Source organism: Lacerta agilis, chromosome 12 (assembly GCF_009819535.1).
Source record: "Lacerta agilis isolate rLacAgi1 chromosome 12, rLacAgi1.pri, whole genome shotgun sequence".
In the NCBI taxonomy this organism is placed as follows: domain Eukaryota; kingdom Metazoa; phylum Chordata; class Lepidosauria; order Squamata; family Lacertidae; genus Lacerta; species Lacerta agilis.
The window spans coordinates 9,287,144-9,312,672 of record NC_046323.1 but is presented as its reverse complement, the minus strand read 5'-3'; the positions used below and the strand labels follow the sequence as shown (position 1 = coordinate 9,312,672).

General features: G+C 41.7%; 1 protein-coding gene across 3 annotated transcripts in view; it reads right to left on the bottom strand.

Moving 5' to 3' along the window:
* UBP1 (upstream binding protein 1) overlaps window positions 1–17,828 on the bottom strand; it is a 32,188-nt gene extending 14,360 nt beyond the window's left edge. The window contains exons 1-8 of one of the 3 annotated variants that reach the window (XR_004427687.1): window positions 17,254–17,828; window positions 11,046–11,197; window positions 9,558–9,634; window positions 6,397–6,502; window positions 5,648–5,754; window positions 5,201–5,353; window positions 4,979–5,089; window positions 4,374–4,481 (exon numbers count right to left, since the gene is read on the bottom strand). Coding sequence is in view for 2 of the 3 variants with exons in the window: in XM_033166159.1 (XP_033022050.1) it covers window positions 4,374–4,481; window positions 4,979–5,089; window positions 5,201–5,353; window positions 5,648–5,754; window positions 6,397–6,502; window positions 9,558–9,634; window positions 11,046–11,197; window positions 17,254–17,366 (927 nt within the window). In the remaining variant the exon portion in view is untranslated. The remainder of the gene's footprint in view (window positions 1–4,373; window positions 4,482–4,978; window positions 5,090–5,200; window positions 5,354–5,647; window positions 5,755–6,396; window positions 6,503–9,557; window positions 9,635–11,045; window positions 11,198–17,253) is intronic. The other 2 variants (XM_033166159.1, XM_033166160.1) reach the window with 2 other exon arrangements.
* Between the last annotated feature and the right edge of the window lie 7,701 nt (window positions 17,829–25,529).

Here is a 25,529-nt window from a genome sequence, read left to right as displayed (position 1 = left end):
ACAAAAAAGGGAAAGCTTTTTGAATTGAGTATAAGCTGGTTCACCACACCACAAACCTCCTGGTGGGCTGGAGTGGTAGAGGAGTGAGCAGCCCGAAAGGAGCCCTTTCAGGCTGCTCCTTCCTCCGCCTTTGCCGCTGTGGAGGAGTAGGAACGAGCAGCCCGAATGCAGCCCTTTTGGGCTGCTCATTCCTCTGCTGCCACTCACAAGAGCAGGCATAGGAGCCGCAGTTGGGAGAGGTGCAGTGCGTCTCCGAACCACAGATCCTGTGCCTGCCCTTGCGAGAGGCGGGGGGTGAGAAAGGGTAAGTATCAGTAGCCTTTAAGGACGTGGGTGACACTGTGGTCTAAACCACAGAGCCTAGGGCTTGCCGATCAAAAGGTTGGCGGTTCGAATCCCCGCAGCGGGGTGAGCTCCTGTTGCTCGGTCCCAGCTCTTGCCCACCTAGCAAAAGCACGTCAAAGTGCAAGTAGATAAATAGGTACTGCTCCGGCAGGAAGGTAAATGGCGTTTCCATGCGCTGCTCTGGTTCGCCAGAAGCGGCTTAAGTCATGTTGGCCACATGACCTGGAAGCTGTCTGCAGACAAACACTGGCTCCCTTGGCCTATAGAGCGAGATGAGCGCCGCAACCCTAGAGTCATCTGCGACTGGACCTAACGGTCAGGGGTACCTTTACCTTTATCAGTAGCCTTTAAGCATTCTGAAGTTACACTTAAAGTACACATTTGATTATAAGCGAAAGTTTTACAGTGTTTCCCCTATTTTAAGACACCGTCTTATATCCCCCCCCCCAAAAAAAAACACAGGGTGACTTATTTTCAGGGGATGTCTTATTTTTATTACTGGTAATAAATATTGATTAAAAAGGAACAGCCGGGGCAGGACTCAGGCGAGAGGCTCCCCCCCCCCCCCCGGCACGCTATCTCCCTGTGCGCCAGGAACAGGCAGGGCAGGACTCGGGCGAGTGTCTACCCACCCCCGTAGCTCTCACTCGCTGTCTCCCTATGCATCATGAACAAGTAGGAGTGGCTGAGGCGGCGATGGGGACTATGGTGGCACTACGGCTTATTTTCAGGGTACAGCTTATTTTTCACAACTGTGAAAAAACCCTGCTCTGGCTTACTTTATGACTACGTCTTAAAAAAAGGGGAAACACGGTATACCGTATTTTTTGCTCCATAAGACACACTTTTTTCCTCCTAAAAAGTAAGGGGAAATGTCTGTGCGTCTTATGGAGCGAATGCATGGTCCCTGGAGCCTGGGGGGAAAGGCAGATCCTGCTTTTTCTGTTTTAGAAAGAGCTAAAGGCTAACAAGAGGGGAAGAGAGTGTTAAAAGGAACCCGCTCAACAGTTGATTGCAGGAGATAGGGGAGGGAGATAAGGGAGCTAGCTCCCTTCCTGCCCCGCCCAGGCCCCTTGCACAGTAGGATCCTGGGAAATTGAGGATCCTGGGAAATTGAGGTTTTCAGCCATTTGGGGCCGTTACTTTTCCCCTTGCTTTCTATTACTTGCTGGTGCTTACTGGTTTGCTTTCTTTTTGCTTCCTATTACCTACTGGTGCTTACTGGTTTGTTCTGGTTTGCTTTCCTTTTGCTTTCTATTACTTGCTGGTGCCTACTGGTCTGTACTGGTACTTACTGGTTTGTACTGGTTTGCTTTCCTCTTGCTTCCTATTACCTGCTGGTGCTTACTGGTCTGTACTGGTGCGTACTGGTTTGTACTGGTGCTTACTGGTTTGTACTGGTTCGCTTTCCTCTTGCTTCCTATTACTTGCTGGTGCGTACTGGTGCTTACTGGTCTGTACTGGTGCGTACTGGTTTGTACTGGTTCGCTTTCCTCTTGCTTCCTATTACTTGCTGGTCTGTACTGGTTTGTATTGGTGCTTACTGGTCTGTACTGGTTTGTACTGGTGCTTACTGGTTTGCTTTCCTCTTGCTTCCTATTACCTGCTGGTGCTTACTGGTCTGTACTGGTGCGTACTGGTTTGTACTGGTGCTTACTGGTTTGTACTGGTTCGCTTTCCTCTTGCTTCCTATTACTTGCTGGTGCGTACTGGTGCTTACTGGTCTGTACTGGTTTGTACTGGTGCTTACTGGTTTGCTTTCCTCTTGCTTCCTATTACCTGCTGGTGCTTACTGGTCTGTACTGGTTTGTACTGTTGCTTACTGGTTTGTAAGCAATGCTTTCCCCCCTTTACAAAAGCTGCACAAATCTGAACTCATCCTCAAAAAGCAGGGCTTTTCCCTTTGCAAAAAAAAAAGCTGCAAAACCTTGAGCTGATTCTAAAAAAAAAAAACAACCATGGGTTTTAGAGGAGGAAAACCAGAAAAATATTTTTTTTCTGGTTTCCTCCTCTAAAAACGAGGTGCGCCCTATGGTCCGGAGCGTCCTATGGAGCGAAAAATGTGGTATGTTTCCCACTATTTACTACATGGACCTCTATTCAAGAACTTAGCAGTGATTTATTTGTAAATGTTCTCTCTATTTTGTATTACTTTCCCTCAGATATGCATTCTTCTGTTTCCAACAAAGGAGCAAACTGTTTGTATACATGATTGCAGCACAAGTTTGAGCAGCTCTTTCAGAAGAGCTCTTTAGTCGTCTGCTATTGTCATGACTGGAAAGAACAGATTTCCAATTCTCACTATATCATGACCAAAAAGACACTGCTGAAACCCTTATGGAAAGCATTAATGCAAAAGCTATGAGAAAAAGAGGACACGGTAGAATCATGTGAAACCTTGACCAGCCTAGTGGGGGTGGGGGAAGAAAACGTCTTGGGAAAATTCAGTGTAGAGCAGCAGGATCCAGGTACAGATCACCACCAGCCATGAAGCTCACTGGGTGATCTTGGGATAGCTGCTACTTCTCATTCCAATCTACTTCACAGGTTGTTATACAGTGGAAGGAGCAAGAATGGCACAAAAAACATTTAGTGGCTTTTTAAAAGGAAGGTTTTGGTTTTATTTGTTAGCACAAGATGGCACTCAGTGATGATTGCCATCCTGTAAGCCAACAAGAGCTTTCCACCACTGACCACCTTAGGGATAGAAAGCGTTTGGATGATACATCAGTGATCGGGAACTGAATCCCCTCCTTCCCGAAGGCCACCTGTCATTTGCTTGCTGTCAGAGCTGATCAGCAAGGCCTGACTGCAAAGGAACAACTGAGAGCACCCTGTATGCTCCCAACCATTCAGTTGCTGCCGCAACTTTACCAGCTCCACACTCAATATCACATATCTCCCATGTTTCAGAAGTCCAAATGGCCTCAACTAGAAGCCAGGCACTTATGTTTCTGGTACCACACTCTGGAATACTCTTCTGGTAGTGATTTGGCACGGCTTACTTTCAAATGTCTCATGAATTATTATTTTTTATGCCAGACAGGTCTATTCACTTGTTTACTTTTTTTTTTCAAAATGAGCCGGCATTTTGTATTGATTTTATGCATCTTACATTTTATTGTATTGTATATATTGTTGGGTTGATATTTCATATGAGTGAGTGGTATATAATAATTATTTTTTACAGTAGATAATCAAGTTAACTATATAGGGCATGTACATGTGATTTGGAGAAAACAGACAGTGGGTCAAATTAGGGCCCCTGCTGGAATTCAAAGTGCCAGTTTGTAGGAGAGAGAATGTTACCATTCAAATGTATTGTCAGTCTAGCCAAGGACATTTTAACAGCTGGATATGCTTGAACTGGCTCTTTCACTGGCAGATGCTTTCATGCTAAAAAATGGAGAAGGCCTATTTTGTTGTGTGTACAGAGGGAAGAATAAAGGCCTACATAGCATTGTTCAACTGTCAGGTTGTACTTTTAAGAAGTGTATCATATAAATATTTGCATATTGAGCAAATACATGATTAGGCCAAGCTCATTTAGGAATTTAACAATAGTATTAACAAATAGAAAGCCATTAATAAGAAAAGCAAAGTATTATTACTGCAAATAGTTAGACAACACAGAGCCATGAAAAAAATAGTTTGTGGAAACTTACATGTGAAAATAAAGAAAAATAAATCTCAACTGAATGATATTGCTACTTCTTAATTCCATTAATTACAGGAGAGAAAACAGTTGTTAAGAACACAGCTATTCAATAAAGCCATTTCAGGTGTAAACTGAAGCTCTTGCTTTTATTAAGAGTCACAGGCCTGCTGACATTTTTATGTGTTAGATTTAGGAAGTATTTCTCACTAAGATACAAGCATGAAGTAATTTGTGGGTAAACGAAAGTGCACGAAATTAAGCCAAGGCAGACAAAATCCTTGTTTTTTAATCTTGGATGATGGAAATTGGTCCTATATCTAACACTGCACAAGATAACTTGCACAATGAAAAGTAAGCAGAAGTCCCTTACACTGCCTCGCTTTGCCAGAGAATCACCGTAGTCTGCTGGCAAAGTCCGCTTGCTGGACTTTTTCTGCTCATGTTCAACTGCATCTTCAATTATAGGCTCAAGCCTCATCTGGACAAACACCAAAGATGTGGATCAATTTCTTTTCATTATACAGTGAGGAAAATTTAAAAGCCTTTTAAAAACTTCTGCAATCGTTAGAAAGCTATAGGAAACTCACTGGTGTTTAAATAAAAAGAAATGCAAGAACCCAGTGAGGCTCTGCCCATAAATTCAATAACTTCTAAAATACAGCTCTGGGCTCAAACCGGACAAGAACAAAACAAACCCTGAGACAGTTTTCTTTCAGCACTGAAGGGCTTTTAGACATGTACATGAGGTTTGAGCAAAACTAAATGTTTTAAGAAAATATATATTTCTACTTGATCCTAAGTCTTATGGGTCTTTGTTTCTTTGTCAAAGACATCTGTCAAATGGAAAGCCTACTTTTAGATATATTTAGCTTATGACCCACCCCTTGACACGCTAACTCATTCCTTAGATTAAAGTATGTTATGTGTACTATGTGCCATTTATCTCTGCAAACGAAAAAAATTCAGTATTATTACCTCTGTGAGAATTGTAGTGTCATATGAAGGTTGATATTTTTCTTTTTCGTGTGCAGTTCGTTTCTCCATTTTTTCTCTGTCTGTTTTCTGTTTTCTATCTGCCCCTTTTGGCTAAAAATTAAATTACACACAGAAATCAAGCTTTAAAAAAATAAATTCAAAATAAATACTACAAGCCTCTGTACACCAATTTCCTCCCTGCTGTTTATTAACATCTCTTACCTTAAAAACTTTGATTTGGCAGCTGGCCGAATGCAAATGATCAGTGTATTCTCCATTTTCTGTCTGTTTAAAAGTGTCAACCTGAATCCTAAAAGGAACTCCTTTTTCACCTCCATGTTTACGAGGTGTAAATTCAGTGCTGATACAATGTACCTAGGGGTTTAAAAAAAAAAGCCACAATATGGTGTTCATTTGTCACTACAGTATTACAATTTTCTTTTTTTATGGGAGGAGGAGTAAACAAGCTGTAATCTTCATTTGAGAAAAAAAATTATTTTCAAGATTTTGGCAATTATTTAACTTGTTGCATACAGTACACAAGAGTGATGTTACAACTAAGAAGAGCAAGGACTGTGTTTCAGCTCTTTCCAATCATTAAAGATCACCAACATTTCTTCCCCACCATTAAAGACTACTATCATTTCTTAAGAAAACAAATCTTCAAACCTGAATAAAGGCAGATGTTCGTTTTCCAGGATCCCACAGAAATTCAACTGCATTAAGCTGGCTTGGATTTGTCTTTATATCGATTACTCCAACTGACATAGGAATATCTTTATAAAATAAACACAGTTTTTGGGTTTTTTGGGGGAAACAATGTAGTGAAGTTTTCATTTGCACATTTTCATCTTAAATAATGTTCTCTTAGGATAGATTGATGGTAGCAATAATGAACATGCAGAAATTTTATTTAAAGTTTCAAGTCTTTGGGTTTTGTTTTGTTTTTTTTAAAAAATACCATCTTTGTGCTTAATCTCACCATCTATTGTTACTAACAGGGTACATTGGTGCCCCGCTAGACGAATGCCTCACTAGACGAGAAACTCGCTAGACGAAAGGCATTCGCTAGCGGAAGGCTGTCTCGCAAGACGAATTTGTCAATGGGCTTGTCTCGCAAGACGAATCCCCCCCCCCCCCGGTCAAACTGCTATTCTCCCGTTGGTGCTTTGCAAGACGAAAAATTCGCTATACGACAACACTCACAGAACGAATTATTTTTGTCTTGTGAGGCACCACTGTATCTCAAAATGAATGAGAGAATTTCCAATGCCCTTTGTGGTAATCTATGTAATCATGCATTATTTAAACCATGTACAATTCAAATTCTACTATATACAGTAGTATATCAGAAGAGTTAACACTTCTCTCGTTAATTCATCTCTTCATATGAAGAGGTTGTTAATTAACACACCTACCTAAATCAAGTAATCTGTCTCCAGGGCGATTCCACTTCCAACCTTCAAGTTGCTGATGCTCAGTATACTGCAGTCTTCTGTCATGGAACACAACTCTTATAATACTCTAAAAGAAAAGATGACGGATATCTAGTTTGCAGTGTAAACATGTGCCAATGCTATGCCCACCCAAATTCTCCTACTGCAATGAAATTAGACAAACAAGAGCCATGCTTCCTTTTAGAGGAATGCTGAAGTATACAAAGGTATGAGCTTCTCACAGATTGCCTGCAGAGTGACAATACCTTAGTTTTAAACTAGCTTTGAATATTCTGATGATTCTTTACCTGTTTATGTGCACTCTCTCTTCTATCAGGGTGATAAAAGTTCCTGGATTATTTGCAACTCAAAGAGTACCAGAGAAAGGGGTATCACAGAATCATAGTTGGAAGGGACCATGAGGATCATCTAGTCTAACTCCTTGCACCCAACGTGGAGCTCAAACCCACGACCTTTCGATTAAGCCTCTCATGCTCTACCAACTGAGCTATCTTGATTTCAAAGAAAAACTAAACAGGCTGATGGGACTGGACAAACCTATGTGTTAGCAATATAAAACTGGAGGGGGGCACACACAAAAAAGAAGGGGGAGATACTGACATGACAGCAAGCGAGTCTGTACAGGTTTTAGAAAACAGAACCTGTTAAAAATTATATTCACTAGAAGCTGTAACCTGGATTCAGCTAGATACAATGTAAATTTAATCCAGATTAACTGATGTGGTATCCTCCAAATATGACTGGACTACTCCATTTAGAATTTTGGAAATATCACACCAGTAAAGTAGCACTGCTTTTCAAAATAAGGAAAATGTCACCTATCAGTTACAGGCTCAATAAATCCATCAGCAAGTTCCTCAGTAAAGTACATGTGCTTTAAGATATGATAATCATCAAGGACATTTCTTCCAGAGTAAGAATATGCACCCAGTTTAAGAAAAAAATATACACCTCATTCTCTGCTTCACAATATTCTTCCTTTCAGAAAACAAGAAGGGAGGTAAACAACCAGGCTGGAAATATACTTGTATAACTCAACTAAAATGGGCTCATGTACCCTATGACATTCACTCTAAATTATTTTGTCGACTGCAGCCCTAACACTGATTTAGAAGTCTCAGGTAACGCCAGCAGATTGGAGGACTGGGAATCATGACAGCCAGGAGTTTCCTCACCCACTTGCCAGGAAGCTTAGGGTATGTTTTTCTTAAGGTGATAAACATTCACAGCTGCTGTAACTAAAAGAAGCCCTATGGACCAGAATGTGGTCTAAAAACCCCTTTAAATCCATATCAACAAAAAGAAAAGAACTCACTCTGAAATTCACCTACAGGTGGTAACTAACGCCAAGAAAATTAGCGCTAATACATCCAGGAACCTCACCAAAATGCTGGACAGGGTGCATCTCCACAGGCACATACCTCCACATGTGGTGGGAGTGCCCCCAAATCCAACTATTCTGGACAACAACCATACGAGAAATATGTAAAATAACCAAGCAAGTATTAGAAATCACCCCAGAATTGGCCTTACTAAACACCTTCCAAGACAATAATGCCCACTTACACCACAAATAACTCATAACCCACCTACTTTCAGCAACCAGAAAAATCATAACCAGACACTTGAGAGACCTGTCGGGAGTAAGCATGGACCAATGGTACCAAATAGTATGGGAAACAGCCTTACTAGAAAAAATAACCAATAAGCTGAAAATGACACGGCTCCCCTTCATCACACACACAGCCCAAAAGGACAATGACAAAAATCTACCAACAGCATACAAATCAATATGGCTAACCTGATCCAAAACACCCACCCACCCAAGAAAACAACCACCACAGCCAATCACAAATGAACAACCACACCCTAGGCCAACCCCAACCTCTCTCACCACCAAAGGAACACAAGCGAACAAAAGAGAACCTGCACAAGCAACGCTGACATCAAACCCTACATATATTAAGTAAAATAGAAACATCGTCACCTGAACCCACCCCTACCCATCCTCCCTCCGTCCACCTCTTTCCCCCTTTTCTTCCCAATGTCTCAACAAATGAAACTGATTTTTAAAAATGACACATGTAAAAAATACAAGAGACATTGCACATACTTTTGTAAATCAAGAAATCTTTAATAAAATACTTCAAAAAACAACAACAACAAAAAACCAAGTATAGAGTGAAGGCTTTTTGGGTACTGAATAGTGATGGGTGTCCTCACCCCATGTCAAGACCAGCTCAGAATAAGTAGAAAGGGGAAACATATCAAATTTTCTGAGCTCTAAAAGCTCAGATCTGATCTCAAATACAGAAAGCTATGATAGCATCACTAGTACTGAGCCACCTTTTAGGCAGGTATAATAACAATTTTTTTAAAAAAATCCAAACCCGCATGTATTAAATTCTGCGGAGTATTCTGAATAGTGAGACTTCACACAAGGTAATTTTTTCCTTCCCACAACTGAAAAGTTAAACTAAAAGGTAATTAAATTATGTTTACATATTATTGAAGATTTCTCACATTCAACAGTTCCTGCCTTTATACATTAGAGTCAACTATATATACTTGAATTGGGGTAGGAAGATTTAGAGCTGAAGTACACAGTTCAGACCTCAGCACTGGATGGTCTAAGCTCCAGACCTCCCTACTATAAACAAATTGTGTAAAACTAGGATAGTATTACATTACTAATGTATGGAGTTATTGAAATAATGTATGTAAAATGCTTTAGTGTATTTAGGATAAACACAGAAAGTACTAAATATGGTTAAATCTACTATCTGAAAACTTCAAATTCCTTAACAACTCTTCTCAGAAGTAAGCTGCTTTTGACATTAATTTCCCTACTCAGGTCTTAAAAGTTACCAGGAAGAAATGCTGGAAATGCAAAATGACATCCTACACCACTGACATGAATTCTTTAGAATTTCCCAGTAGTCCAGCCATGTACAAGATTTGGGGGTGTCCAGACCTATACTGAAACTTCTGTCATTAGAAAGTGGGTGATGCATTCTCTCCTTGCTGCAGTTTTAAGAGCCAAAACAGGGAAATGTTGTCATTGGAAGTAGCTCCAAATTGCTACAAAGAATCACGGAATCAAGACTGAGCCAACAACATACCTTCACCATTTTCCCATTGATCTCTGGCATATCTCCCATTTTTCTATTATCTAACAGCCGGATTTCGTAGGACTGACCTTTCAAAGGAAAAAAATAATAAGTTCACTTATGTAGTGCCCTTGGCCAAATGCCACTTTACTGCAATACTTTCAAAGACATTGAAGTACAATACAATCATTACTGTACTGTATATTAAAACAATTTTAAACTGTTCTGTTAAAAAGAGGAAAGTGGAATGTGAAAGGGAAAACACACAATGGTAAATATCATGAGGAAAAGAAAATTATTTAGGCCCTTTTGCAAAAGTGAGGAAGAAGGGAAAGTAAATTGGAAGACAGCTACTATATGCTAAAGATTCTGCTGACAAATGGCACCTTTTAGCTACTGATTTAAGATGACACCACATGGTATCTCTAAATGATGTTCTTACAAAGTATCTGGAATGTCTGTGCCTGTATCAAACAGAGCCTTGAAAACCACAGTGCCATCTTAAATACAGCCTACACTCTTATAGACAGCCAGTGCACAAATCAGGGTGGACATAACAAGCAACCACTGATTTAAAACACACTACGAGATGGAGAAGCAATAACAGAAATGACTATTACGAAATCAAGCCTTGTAGTCACCAGGCTGAAACCATCCTAGTACAAGTAAATAAATGTTGAAATTATTATCCTTTTTGTGTTTCCCATTCACATAATACAAATAGTCGTCTATAGATAGTTATGTGACAATCTGACGCATTCCTCAATCTAGTATTAAATTCCAATTTATAAAAATACTACATCAAAGTATCAAAAGGACAGGGTTTTTTCAGTATTAAAAAATGAACATATGGAACAAATCTTATCCCAATACAGAAATTTAAAAGCAGCTATAAATGCAGTTTAAAGAGCAATGTACCACAATCCCTGCCCCATGAACAAAGTTGAGGAAATGCATTTTCTTAAATGTGCCAATGCACTTCACAAAACACTACATTGCCAAGGTGACTAAATTACACCAAGCATTCAAAGAAATGTTTAGGAGAATATATTAAGAGGCAATCTTTAAAACTAAGAGCTCTCAAAAACTTATTTCATACCCCATATGCTATCTTCGTAGTCTAAACTTCATTTTATTTAGCAATACTATTAACCTTGACTGCAACTGTTACTTCTCAACAGAACTTCAAGTCTGGCTTTTTCCCTAAAGAGAAACAAAGAACACTATCATATGACGCCATTCAATCTCATGTTGGGATTAGCCAGCATCTAGAAAAAACCACACATTTCCTGTTAATGGAAATGTTTGTATAACTATAACTATAAAATCTAATGCCTTTCCTTGTTGTCTCTGTATACATTCCAGGATACCCAAACAAACACTGATATTTACAATGAGCAAGTATTTTGAACAACCATTATTATTTCAGACATTTAAAGTTTATTAAAATATAGCCATATACAAGAGCAGCAGAAGTCTGCTCAGAAGAACAATGCTAACCTTGGTTTAAGTAAGTAAGGGTTTCATCATGCAGTTTGACAGCTGGAGACGTTGCAGCACACATAACATACTGAAATGGTGGATGTTTTGTGTCACTGTCAGGTGGAAGGCTGGAGTCTTCTTGCTTGAAAATGGGCAGTGCCAGAACATCACTGAAATGAGAACAGGCCAACGTGTTAGATCTCAGAAGCCTTACTTCTGTTTGTTAGCAACAAGTAAATTACTCACTGGGAAGGCCAGTGGCATACCAGCTGGAAGCGACAGTCTTGTTTCCAGGAAAACAGTATCCTTGAATACAATTCTCCTTCTGAATGTATGCTGAAACCCCAGCAATATAATTCATTTATTTGAAAGTATTTTTACCCCACCTTTAAAATTGCTTCCTGGAAGGCAGCTCATGTAACCAAAATAATTATGAAATAACAAAACAATTAAAAGTTGCATAGTATCTAGAGTATCCAATAGATTATAAAACACATCAGCAAAACAAAAGAGCCAGCAAGAATAAGTTTTAAAACCATATAAAGTGGGGGAAAACCATGGAATACAGTAAAAGAATCTCCAAAGCCCATCTAAAAATGGAAGAGCAGCATGCTGAATTTCCTGGGAGAGAGATCCATAAAATGCAGCCTTTTCCTTGATACCAAGGGTGAGCCATGCTATGTTTGTTATACAGCATCCCACAATGGCAACCTAACTCTAGAATGAAGAAAAATATGTAAACAGTTGTAAATTACAAGTAGACACCATGATTATGTAACCACTTATAGGCTAAGTTATAGCAGAAATTAACACCTTATCCTTTAACATAACAGATATTTCAGGTGCTATTTCATGCTTGCTTCTCAACAAACAAAAGTTACATATTTGGGACTTTGTTTTAATTTATGTAGCGAATCTTGCCCATTCTTCATAAACACTGTTGTAGTTACATCAAGTTGATACTAAAGAAACTGAAGAAAAAAATGATGACATTGTTTATTTACAACTAAAGATTCCATTACGCTAATAGCTTAAGAGTCCCAGACAACATGGTGAGATACCATCTGCCTCAAAATCTCCAGGGATTTACTCATCAGCCTTACAAATTTTTACTATGTGGGCCAGTCTGCTAACTACCGTTCATCATGTACTCAGTTACTTCACATTAACACATGGCATCGTTTTCAAAACAAGCAGAAGTATTTCAAATGATATGTCAATGCCAGAAGCTGCACTGCAATCACCTTTTTCAACTTCAGATAGCATTAGAAACAAGAGAAAGAGCAACTACTGGAAAAGCAGAAGCAGAACCCTCATTTTTAATTTTTTTTAATCAACTCAATACTGAAATCTTACTGAAACAGCAGTTTTAGCTCATAACAGGTAGTTGGGAACTACACTATGCACCAATCCAGTTTACAAAAGTCTGCCTTAAATCATGTGAACAAAAAGCAAACACAATTTATCTAATATAGAGAAAACGTCAGTCTATAAAGAGTGCAAGCCAGCAAGTGTTAACTGATATATCAGCTAGTGAGCCACAGATGCAAGTGAAACCCAAGGTACTGGCTACTCTTGATGAAATCTTAACTGGAAACAGAGCTGAGTTACCTAAGAAGTCACCTTCTTGCTACGTACCATCTGTGGTTATCTGAGTGTTCTGGAAGGTTATTCTGAAGTACTAACACTAGGGGACCGATTTAGTCACTAGCATTTCTCTGCAATATATGAAATACCTCATCCTAGACCTAGACAGACATTTCAACTACTGAACAATATCTGATGACCCCCAAAACTCACCACAAAGGTTCAATAAACTTGCTCTAAAAAAATCCAACCCTGTTTAAGGGGAAAAAAATATTCCACTTGCATCATTGTCAGAGAAAGGGGAAAAAATCACAAAACAAGGTTCTTAGATACCTGTTGATAACTTCAAACTAACATGAGAGATTGTGACATAACTAGCACCTCAAAAGAAAGAGAATGGGCTAAAGAAATGTGGAAGCAGGGCATATAGCAATGTATTCTTGTCAAAATATAAAAGCAATCCATAGCTATAGTTTACACAGATTCTCTTAGAATTTATTTAATTTTTATCCCATCTGTTAACCAAAATGGTTCCAGAGAAAAAAATAGACTGGAAGGGAGAGAGGGAAGTGCAACAGCCGCTCTTCACATAAAGAATAAATAACATAATCTACTATTTGATTACTTCATCAGAAAAGGCCAAATTCCTAGAAAAGTGTGGCTTACGTACTAGTTTAATCAAGTTACATAGTTATAAAGGTCAAGTTATACAAATCAGGCCCTGGCATACTGGAAACCTTGATAACTACAGATGAGGAAAAAGGTTATTACACTTGGATGAAATTCCAGTGACATTTATGCCAACAGTTCCCGAAATAATGCAGTATGTTGTTATTATTTTAAAAGACTATATATGTATGTCATGAGGTCCTCGACTGCCCCTCAACAGTGATTGTTTTGTTTAGGTGGCCCGAAGTGAAGGCAAGACAAATCCCTGACTCTGCTGTGCTTCAGAAATATCAGAATTTGCTGCTACCCAGTGTCTCTGAATGTCAGCTTCAAAACCAATAATATCACAGTCCTTCCTGAATTAGCAGAGATTGGTGGCAACCACAACTTTTGGCTGCCTCCCAAAGCCGCTCCAAATTTGTGCACTCCAGGGATCATGGATGGTGGTGGTGGGAACTGCAGTGGCAAATAGATAAGAATGTGAAGACTAATCTGAGCAAGTATAACAAACCAGTGTTTGGATACCATGGTGGGCTGGATCCTCATGAGCTGCTGTGTATAGGTAACTCCCATGTCCAGGAACGGAATAGGCTTCCTGTTCTGGATGAAATCACACTGCCTCTGAAGGAGGTACATAGCTTGGGACGTACCTAGAGCCATCACTATTGGTGGAGGTGCAAGTGGCAAAAATTACTTTTCACCTGCTTCAGCTGGTATGCCAGCCATGGCCATCCCTGGACAGGGATAGCCAGGTGACAGTGATCCACATCATGGTATTCTCAAGAATGGATTAATATGCCACACTTCTAGGTAGAGCTACCCTTAAGGTTGGTTGAGACGCTGGAGCTAATGGCTAGGCAGTTAAATGGAATAGCCTACTTAGGAATGCATTACACCAGTTTTGAAGGAGTTGCACTGACTGCCTATAAGCTATCATGTTAAGTTCACTGTACTTGTGCTGACAAGCAAAGCAAAGCTTGACTCAGAATCTAGGTATCTAATGGAAGGATTTTCCCCAAATATACCTGCCCCAGACACTGAGAACTGGTGGGGATTCTCTTGAGAGTGCTGCATTTGCTTGGAATCTGGTATGCAGAAACTTGAGAAGGCATTCTCAATAGTCCCTCCACCCCCGCCACAACTGTGCAAGTCCTTCCAGCTAAGATCTACAAAACCCCTCCTCTGCATTTTGCGTTTTTTACCTAGATGCTGTGGATTGCTTGATATGGACGTTTATATATAATTGCTGTTGTTAATGGCTTTAGTAAGCATATTGCTTGAAAAGTGAACTTTACATCACATTAACCACCACCACCTGTAAAACAAGGTTCAACCTCTGATTCTCTTCTCCCCTCTGCCCTGGTGTGGAATGATCCCACTCACCCATCCCACAAGTAGCCAAATACGCTAGTGTTATTAGTTTCAAATTGGAATTTAAAATGTCTGCAAGTAATGTTGGCTTATTTGACTATTATTGGGGTGGGAGTTTCTTCTTCTTCTTCATATTTCATCTTTTCTGTAAGGAGCTCAAGGGTGTTATATATGGTTCTCTCATCCTCTTTTTAGTCTCACAACCCTGAAAAGAAGTTAGGCTGAAACACAGTGACTGGCCCAAGGTCACTCGGCTAGCTCCATGAACAAATGGGGATTTGAACCCTGGTCTCCCATGACAATCTAAAACCAACCAATACACATTGGCTTTATTGGAGTTTATTGCTTAAGTTTTTTGCAGGACTTAGTTCAGAGCCCTTTCTTCAATTCACAGTAAAAAACAAGCAGACAGACAATTAGAGCACAGCCTAACATGCAAATTAAAAGCGAACAACACAACTTGGAATAATGCCACACATGAGGAATAAAATGGAGATCATATCTAACCTATACTAAAGATACAAGACATTTTAGATACAACATACTGTCCGTTTAAAAAGAGGAAAAACTAAGCACCCAAAATTTGTAAACTTATGAAATTTGTACCTGCTGCAGAGCACTGTTAGGGCTTTAAAGCAAAATGCAAACGTGAATAGCAGACTCTGGGGGGGAAAGTGTAGAATGGGGATTTCATTTACCAACAGCACCCCGTCTACCTGAATTATTGTTATCTTATTTTTATGTGCTGTAAGCTGCCCAGTGTGGCCATATGGGTGGGGTATAAATTATTATTACAGTGGTACCTTGGTTCTCTAACTTATTCCATTCTGGAAGTCTGTTCCAAAACCAAAGCGTTCCAAAACTAAGGCATGCTTTCCAGATTTTTAAAAACAACCCCTAAAACAGCAATTTAACATGAATTTTACTATCTAATGAGACCACTGATCCATAAAATGAAAGCAAAAATCAATTTACTGTACTATAAAATAAAGAAGACATTATTGTAGATGATAAAAATGTAAATTAATTTTTTTCTTACCTGCACTGATGATTGTTTGGAATTGGGGGGGGGGGCTTTTATCCATTTCCGCAGTCACACAATTCATCAATCACTAGCTGAACTGGGTTCCACACATTCACAAAAACAAATTAACCAAAAAGTCTCAAAAACGGAAACGCAAAATAAATAAGCAAAAATAAAAGCACCAAACTTAACCTGTTCCGGAAGTCTGTTTGACTTCCGAAATGTTCAAAAACCAAGGCGCAGCTTCTGATTGGTGCAGGCGCCCCAGAAACAATAGCCAACAGCTGCATTGGACGTTTGGCTTCCGAAAAACGTGTGAAAACTGGAACACTTACTTCCCGGTTTTTGGCGTTTGAAAACCAAGGTACCACTGTATTATTATTATTATTATTATTATTATTATTATTAATTTTCTTATTTATACCCTGCCCATCTGGCTGGGTTTCACCAGGCACTCTGGGCAGCTTTCAGCACATAAATAATATTGTACATTAGACATTAAAAACCCAATACAAGGTTGCCTTCAGGTGTCTTCTAAAAGTCAAGACAGTTGTTTATTTACTTGACATCTGATGGGTCACTACTGAGAAGGCCATCTGCCTTTATTATTATTTTGGCAAAGGCTGTAATCCCTTGCCTCCTCCCACCTAAGCGAACAACAGAAAAGGTACCAGAGTCAAGGCCGCCTGGAGGAAGAACATCTGCATGCACCCAAAGTTACCATAGAGGCTGCGCTAGGCGTGGCTTGTTCCGTAAGCGTGGGAAGGGGCTATCCACTTCCCTTGTGCTCGTTTTGGAGAGAAGGATCATGGCCTGACTCCCAAGGCCCCCCCCCGGGGGGGCAGCTCCCTTGTAATAAGCTTAAAGCTTACTGGGAAATGATATATAATGAATTGAAAAGGATGTTTAAAATAACATTTGCAAAAAAAAAAAAAAAAAAAAAAAAACCACACCAGAAGCTTTTCTTTTGGGAATTATAGGGAAAGAACTACCTAAACTGTATAGAAACTTATTCATGTATGCTACTACAGTGGCAAGAATGTTACTTGCCCCAAAATGGAAAGAAGCAGAAGTCCCAGCAAAGGATGAATGGATACAAGAACTTATGGAATATGCAGTAATGGCGAAACTTACCGAAGAGTAAGAAATCAAGATAAACTTTTTATAAAAGAATGGAAATGGCTTACTGAATATTTGCAGATAAATTGTAAACATATAAGAGCATTGGCAGGATTATTGTACAGTAATGACCTGCGGTTTCATAACAGTATATATTTAAAGTAGATGAATAAATGAGCAAATTAAGTTAATTTGGAATATGCGGAAGACACCAAAAATAAATTTAAAGAACCGCAGAAAGAGGGGGAAGGAAGTCCGAGTTTTGAAATGTTAAAATGATTGTAAAATTAGTGAAATGTATAAACCTGGAAAGCATAAATAAAACTAAGAGCCACATAGAGGAGGCGCCGCGCAGCTCCTCCACCGAAGGGAAGGCCACCCACTTGCCGCACTAGCGCGGCCCGGCTCCTCTCCCTCCCCGCTTTTTCTACCCCGCTTGCCGAGGGTCCGACCCACCTCATGCTATAAGCGCCGGCGCCCAGCTCTTGCCCGATGCCGGAGAGGCTGGCGTCGAAGTCGTGCGCGAGGCCGGACTCGATCACTTCGTCCATCTTCAGCACCCACGCCATCTTCCACCGGCGGCCTCGGGAGAGAGGAGGGCAGGCCGGCCGGCCTGGGCAGCAACAGCAGCGGGGAAGGAAAGGAGGCCTCCTTTTCCTCCTCCTCCTCCACCCCTTTGCGGCGAGGCCTCAGGCCGGGCGAAGGAGGAGGAGGCCTGAACGGGAAAGGCGCCGAGGGAGCGCCTCAGCCCCGGGGGAGCCCTTTCCCCTCCGAGGAAACGGCGCTCGCAGGAAGCGAGGACGCGGCGGAAGTCGACATCCTGCGCTTTCTCTCTTTCTCTCTCTCTCCCTCAGGCCGGGCGGCTGCCTCGCCCGCCGCCGCCTCAGCAGCCGCCCCTCAGACCAACCGCATCAGCGCCGCCCCTCGGCTGCGACCCGTGACCCGCCGCCTCGCCAGCCCCAACGGCTTCTCCGGCAGCCGGAGCTGTTCCGGCGTCTCCGCCTCCTTCCTGGTACGTTGTCGCGGCGGCAGCAGCAGCAGCAGCGGCAGCTGCCGAGCCTGCGCTAACATGGCGCCCGCCTCTCCTCACAAACGTCGCCAGGGCGGGGCGGCGGTTGCTCGGGGCCTCTCGGAGACGGGCTGACCAATGCGGAGGGGCCCCTGGCGACGCTGAGCCAATCAAACGAAGCTGGGCTTGAAGGCCGCACGCTGCCTACAAGGCCCAGAAAGCCGCGCAGCGAGCGCAGCTGTCGGAATAGAGGCAGGCGTGTCTTACGGCGACGGCGCTGACGCAAGTTGCGTGCGGCCTCTTGTTCGCCTCGCCGCGGCCGCAAACTGCGCGGAGTCGCCGCCGCCGCGTGGCCTAATCCGGACGGCTGAACGGATTTAACGTACAGCTTTTGAAACGCTCCTTGACGGTTGCTATAGCAATCGAGCCCGTGACTGTTTTGAAATTCAAAGCTTCTGCAATAATGAAACTATTGAAAAGCAACCGTCTATCGAATAACCAGACTTTCGAAAGTTCTCCCCCCCATTAACTTTTTATCAAGCTTAAGCGTTTTTAACATATACAGTCAAAGCACATTTTCGAATTTTTCACTTATTTCTGTCGACTTCCTGCACCAGGGGGTTCACAAATCCCCAAATTCTCCAGCTTTTTGCATACATTCTTATTATACTGCTTATCCTAGTATTTTTGACACTTGGTATTTCAAATTACGTACTTTTAAAAGCTGATTTACATTACCGAACTGATGCAGGCAGAGTTTCAAGCTGAATTACCACCGAAATCCAAAGGGCCTCCCATAGGAATGAATGCTGCTTATTCTGTGAACTGCCCTGAGACCTCTAGGTATGTTGTTGTTTAGTAGTTGAGTCGTGTCCAACTCCTCATGACCCCATGGACACGCGGCACTCCTGTCTTCCACTGCCTCCTGTAGTTTGGTCAGACTCAAGTTAGTAGCTCCGAATACACTGTCCAACCATCTTGTCCTCGGTATAGAATTCTAAGGTCCCAAATATAAAATAAATGCTCATAAATGTACAAGGCAAACACATACATAAAGTATATAAACCACGTGTCTGAAATAGTACAGGAGAGCAATCCTGAAGCCATTTTGACTCTCCGAAATTGACCTCGAATATTAGACAGCATCTTAAAAAGCAGAGAAATCACCTTGCCGACAAAGGTCTGTACAGTTAAAGCTATGGTTTTCCCAATAGTGATGTATGGAAGTGAGAGCTGGACCATAAAGAAGGCTGATCACCAAAGAATTGATGCTTTTGAATTATGGTGCTGGAGGAGACTCTTGAGAGTCCCATGGACTGCAAGTAGATCAAACCTATCCATTCTGAAGGAAATCAGGCCTGAGTGCTCACTGGAAGGACAGATCCTGAAGCTGAGGCTCCAATACTTTGGCAACCTCATGAGAAGAGAAGACGCCCTGGAAAAGACCCTGATGTTGGGAAAGATGGAGGGCACAAGGAGAAGGGGACAACAGTGGACGAGATGTTTGGACAGTGGTCTCGAAGCTACTAACGTGAGTTTGACCAACCTGCGGGAGGCAGTGAAAGATAGGGGTGCCTGGTGTGCTGTGGTCCATGGGGTCACGAAGAGTCGGACACGACTGAACAACAACAACAACTGCATAGAGGTGTCACGAGTTGGGCACAACAAAACAACAACAAATTTCTCTGCAAGGCGGAAATGGGAAAGCCTCCATTGTCTTTTGCTTACCTGTCTTAAGGGCGTATTTGTGTATGAATAGGGTGAGCCTGTGACCAGGTAAAACAATCAGTGACCATTAACAGATATCCTGGCAAACAAGATTTCTGCTGTAGACCACCCCCTTCTGTGATGTATGTATGATGTTTTGAGGGGTGGTCTTGAGCTACAGGGTGGGCAATTTCAAGTCTATGTAAGGGCTTGCACACCATTGTTCTGGGTCCCTCCTCCCTCCTGCATGTGGTGAGTGAGAACCCTGTTGCAACAGTTTAATAAAGATCAGGCTTACTAGCTGCTTTGCTTCTCAATATTCGTTGGTTGGCATGTTGTTTTCTCCAACTGATAGGAAACCCACTTAAGGACTCTATACGGGCTCTTGGATACCCCGTAAGGGAAAAGGAGCAGTTTTTTCCCCCTATAACAGCAGTATATAAATTCTAATTCTAATAATAATACCTGCAAACCCTTATGCATGGAGCCAGGAGCAACACTTCAAAGGCCCAGTTAATTGATAAAAGGGTGAAATAAAGGAACTGTGATTCCAGTATTTAAGAAAGGCAACAAGACCTTATCAGTAGTAGCTGCTAAGGTTTGAATGAATGGGTTGTATACCCATGTTTTTGTATTGGGGCTGTTATAAGAAAAATACCTCTAATTCCCTTATGGAGTATCTAGAGCCCGTACAGGGTCCCTCAGGAGATCTCTATCAGTCAGATAGGAAGGAGAGGCCAACCAGAATATATTGAAAGCAAAGCGGGTAGTACGCTTATCTTTATTAATGGAAATACAGGTGAAACTCAAAAAATTAGAATATCGTGGAAAGGTTCATTTCTTTCAGTAATTCAACTTAAAAGGTGAAACTAATATATGAGATAGACTCATGACATGCAAAGCGAGATATGTCAAGCCTTTATTTGTTATCATTGTGATTATGGCATACAGCTGATGAGAACCCCAAATTAACAATTTCAACTTTGGGGTTTTCATCAACTGTACGCCATAATCATCACAATTATAACAAAGGCTTGACATATCCGCTTTGCATGTCACGAGTCTATCTCATATATTAAACTCCAGTAGCTAATGAAAACAATGGCTTACATAAATGGACTTTTCCACTATATTCTAATTTTTTGAGTTTCACCTGTATGTTGCAACAGAGTCCCCACTCACCACACGCAGGAAGGAGAACCCCTAACAATGGTGTGCAAGCCCCTATAAAGACTTTTGAAATGGCCACCCTGTAGCCCAACATCACCCCCCAAAACATCATACACCACAGAAGGAGGCAGAAATTTGATAGTGTTGCCTCTCCTGTCTGCCAGGATATCTGATAATGCCTTACTTGGTTGCATTTTCTGGGTAGCCTGGCCATTCCTTTGAGATGGTAAATACCGGTACTTTAATTCCTGAATCTCTTCCGCATATTGATCGTTTGCTCAGCTTAACAGATACTTGCCAGACAGTATTTGAAAAGGGAGGTATAAGCCCCTACAGTCCAGATAACTGGAAAGCTTTCCCAATTTCCTTCCTGCTTACAAATATATTTGAGGTCAATTTGGGAGAGTCAAAATGGCTTCAGGATTGCTCTCCTGTACTATTTCAGACACGTGGTTTAAATACTTAAGTATGTGTTTGCCTTGCACATTTATGAACATTTAAGAATCCTTACCCACCATTCATGGTTTTCTTACTGTTAGTTGAATATTGTGTATTCAGTTCGTTGTAGAAAGTATTGCTCATCCAAGTTTGGCTTTTGCAAGGGAAACTGGACATCAGGGCATGTCTGGAGCGGCTTTCATCCTTCAGTTTTCATGCCGCAGAGGATGGAAATTATGTTTTCACTCTGTAATGTGGCCTAGCAAAATCTCATTAGTACCTTTCCTAACAACTCTCAAGGCTCAAGCCAAATTTGTTGCTGTTGATTGCTCTGGATACAACTCCTATCTAAATAAAGATGTGGTGAGCATGTTTTGTTCTTCCACAATGGGCACATAAACATTTATCAGTGTATGCTTACAACTGTGCTTTCATACAACCCTTATAAACTAATCCAAGAGTCCTGCATTTTTACTTTAAAATGCCCTGCGGGGATTGGTCGTAGAATCTTCTTGACTCTTTCAACTCTTACAGTACCTTACATAAATCAGAAGAGAGGTGGTCAAGCTGTCCTTTATGTGGATCACTTTGGACTGCAGGTGGAATATTAAAGTGCTTGAAAAAAATTGCACAGGAGAAAAATACCCAGCACTAACTATACATTGGATGGGCCAACGTTCTCATCTTCCAAGAGCAGGTAATTGTATATATGAGAGGCTTTAAACCCTGTCATTCACATTCAAAATAAAATCCACTTCATCTGCTTTGTGAGAATTAGACTACAGTTCTTATTGTTTAAGAAACTGTCCACCCTTTCTTCCTATGAGATTGCAGAAAGATTGTTGAGAGGTATGGATTAATATATGGTCTTACCTGTATGTGTGTGCCGATAGGGGAGAGGAGGCAGGAAATAGGAATATGAGTCTTAAGGACTTGTAGACTTGCAGAGTGTTATTCGTAGACCATGGCATTGACAGAGCTCCCCTTCGCTGAAATGCATATTATCAAAGCTTCGTTCAATGTATTCATTTTACTCTGCAATAGCATGTGCAGTACTGCCATTATTCCCAAAGCTATTTGTCAGCTAACCTTAAACATTCTCAAGTTGAACAATAAAATGACATAACAGTGGACAGAAGAAATACAGTGTTCCAGTGTATTCTCACCCGACAGTGGTGCTCCTACTCAAGAGTTCCAACCAAACCCTCTTCTCTGATACTGTAAGTTGTAAGGTGCTTAAAAAGGCCAATTCACCCTCTATTCCATTTCCAATTGATGCACAACGTCATATGGCTTTTAGAGGTCACTGAGCAGGCTCGTTAGGTTGTTTGTTGGTTTTGTGCGCATAACCCTTTAAAACAAGCTTTTTTGCATACTGCAGGGTTCACCCAAGCATGCTGATACTTCCTCGACTCTCAATAATTCCGCTTTGGCCCCATTCCTGTTGATGGGTCAATCATCTGTGTTCCCTATTAAGAGGAAATGATGAGCAAGTGTTTACGCACATGTGCATTAAAGCCAAGATGCATTTAGCCTGCTTCCAGAGGCCCAAGGAATAAGGCTAAAAACCCTGAATAATTCTAACACATTTGTCTGTGACATAGCAATTCTAAAAAGCCATTTTAGAAAGGCAAGATTTGAAGAAAATAGATGCTAGGAGTAGGTATGAGAAAACAGGCACTACCCACAGTTAAGTAGGGGCAGTGGGAATGCTTGGCTATGTGCTCAGATTTTAATCAGAAAGGGGAAATTGTAAATTGGTGGATATAAAGTTAACAGCACATCTGTTACCATTTAAGGCTATTGGGCTCTGCTATGCTACTGTAACAGAAAAAAAATTAGTTAATCTCACATTTCCTTTTAACAAGACATAGTCACATTTATTAAATTGTAATTTTTACATATTTTTGGCTACATCTCCAAAAGGCCTCTATTAGTTATGTGCCAATGTAAATTTAATTGAGTCATTTTAGCCAATGGAAAAAAATGGTAAGACAGCTAAAGAAACTAAAATTCTTCAGGAAGTTCATAGCAACTGCATGATGGTTCCCCTCTCCAATCTCTGGACTAGTCCCACCCCCCAGACTTAAAAAGCAGTACATCAGTGTCCTCCAATTAACCTTGAAAGATGAATACAGTACAAACATTTTAAAAACAGTCACATGAAAGCTTGCTGAGGTAGAGAATGTTGAGCATTCAGTAAGCTCCCAAGTATATTTCAATATTTATTGCCCAAATCCAGCAGCGGAGCAAGATGATTGGGCGATTGGGGCGGCGTGTGTCCAGGGGTGGGGCCATCCACCCATGGGCTGGGGCAGGATGCTCTGCAGGGCTTCCGAGGAGTCTGCCTACCCCCTCCCACTCAGCCGCCCTACAGCTGAGGGGGAGGTGGCGGGTGGACCGTTTGGGGCAGTGCAGAGCCTGTGGGTGCCCAAGCCACCGCGCCACTCCCAGGAGATCCACATGGCTTGGGCGCGCTGCAGGCCCCGCAGTGAGTGCTGCCCAGCATTTTGTTGCCCCCCCCCCCTCAGTGGTGACACCCGGGGCGGGTCCACCCCACCCCCTTCCTCCACCCCTGCCCACATCAGGTTCCTGTGTTCATTTCGCATTTCTCGGGCTTCATACCAAATGCCCAGTGGTCTCTCAAAGGAAAAACACAAGGAGATACTTTTTATTTAACACACATCTTGAACCTTACAATTGTGTTTGCAGACGAAGCAGTAAGCCTGAAATACTAGCAACGTTCTGGAAAGATGGATGTAGCACAAGTGTTATACAAAATGTGTTACAACTATCTGTATGTTAAAATGAACAATCTTGTATATGAAAGTTATTTAAAATACAAATTGAATAGACTGATGGATTGCCATGTTGCCTCTTCTTATCTCCAAGGGGTATTGAGTTTTCGCCTTGGTATTTTTCTCTCCCAGGTCTTTTTAACTGTGACATTAACTCCATATGCAAAACTCAGATTCTGCCACTGGCCCAGAGCTTGTTCAAAGTTCAGTTGGTTAAAATAAAATTGGTGTAAACTGGGAACAGTAACAAGCACATACTCATTTAAAGATACGATACTATTTTAAAGTAACCAGATTGGCTTGTAATAAATAAACTTTCAAGTACCTTTGTTAAATAATAGTAATAAATCTTTATTGCTGTCCAAAGACCCGTAACACCTTCTGTTAAATATAATATCTATATCTGACTGGCTTTGTATCATGCCTCTACCCTAGTTATTGGATTATTTGTACCGGTAAGTTAAGTGTTCAGAGGTAATGAACGAGATTGAATGTGGCAGCAGCATGCTTTGCAGCATTCTCACTGGAGTGGAAATTGGGTTTTGTTATTCTAGAGTACCGTATTTTTCCATCTATAAGACGAGGATTTTTACCCAATTTTTTTAGGTATAAAAACGTGGGTCGTCTTATCCACGGAATATAGCAATTAAATATATAAATAAATAAATACGGAACATGCTCTAGCAGTTGCAGCTCCTGGCAGTGGCGAGCTGCGGGGCCTCCGTAGTCTGCTTGCCTCCTCCCACTCTGCCCGCCCTACAGCGGGGAGGGAGGCTGTAGGCAGTCTGTTTTGCCCGTGCGGTGTCTTCGCGCGGCTCCATTTGTGTGCGGGCGGCGCAACGTTACACAGGAGGAGTGCGGTGATTGAAGTGATACCCTCCTGCGCCTTTAACATCAGCGAAACATTGCGCCCTGCGCTCCTCCTGTGTAACGTTGTGCCACCCGCACACAAATGAAGCAGCATGAAGATGCCGCGCAGAAAAAAACAGATCACACACGCAGCCTCTGCCTGGGCAGAGTGAGAGGAGGCAAGCAGACTGAGAATCCCCCATGGGAAATGCGCTGCCTCTCCAGTTGGCTGTGGCGATTGAAGATATCTCTTCCCTTCACGCCGGACTGCCTACAGCCTCCCTCCCAGCTGTAGGGCAGGCAGAGTGGGAGGAGGCAAGCAGAATACTGCATGGAGGCTGTGGGAAAGGCGAAAAATGCTAAATTTGAAAAAGAAAGCTTCACCACTCCCCCCCCAGCTCAACTCTGCCCCCCCCAAAAAAGCTCAGCAGTTGCCGGCGAGGGAACAGCTGGTAGGCGGCCTGTTAGAAGCGTGGGGCTGTAAGCCTCTGGGCAATCCTCCCCCCCCCAAAAAAAAATTTCAACAAGTCAGGGCAATTTCCCCCCATTTTCTTAATTTGGGGTCCCCAAAAATAGGGGGCATCCTATACATGGGGGCACCCAATACACGGAAAAATATGTTAAGTATGTAAATACCCCCCCTTCCCTCCACAGGAGATGGCATTTCCACAGCAAACATGTTCTTGGGCACAAAAACGTCAATGAACCTTGGAACATGGAATAAACACTTCTGTTAGTTCCTTAAGTTCATGGTCTTTTTT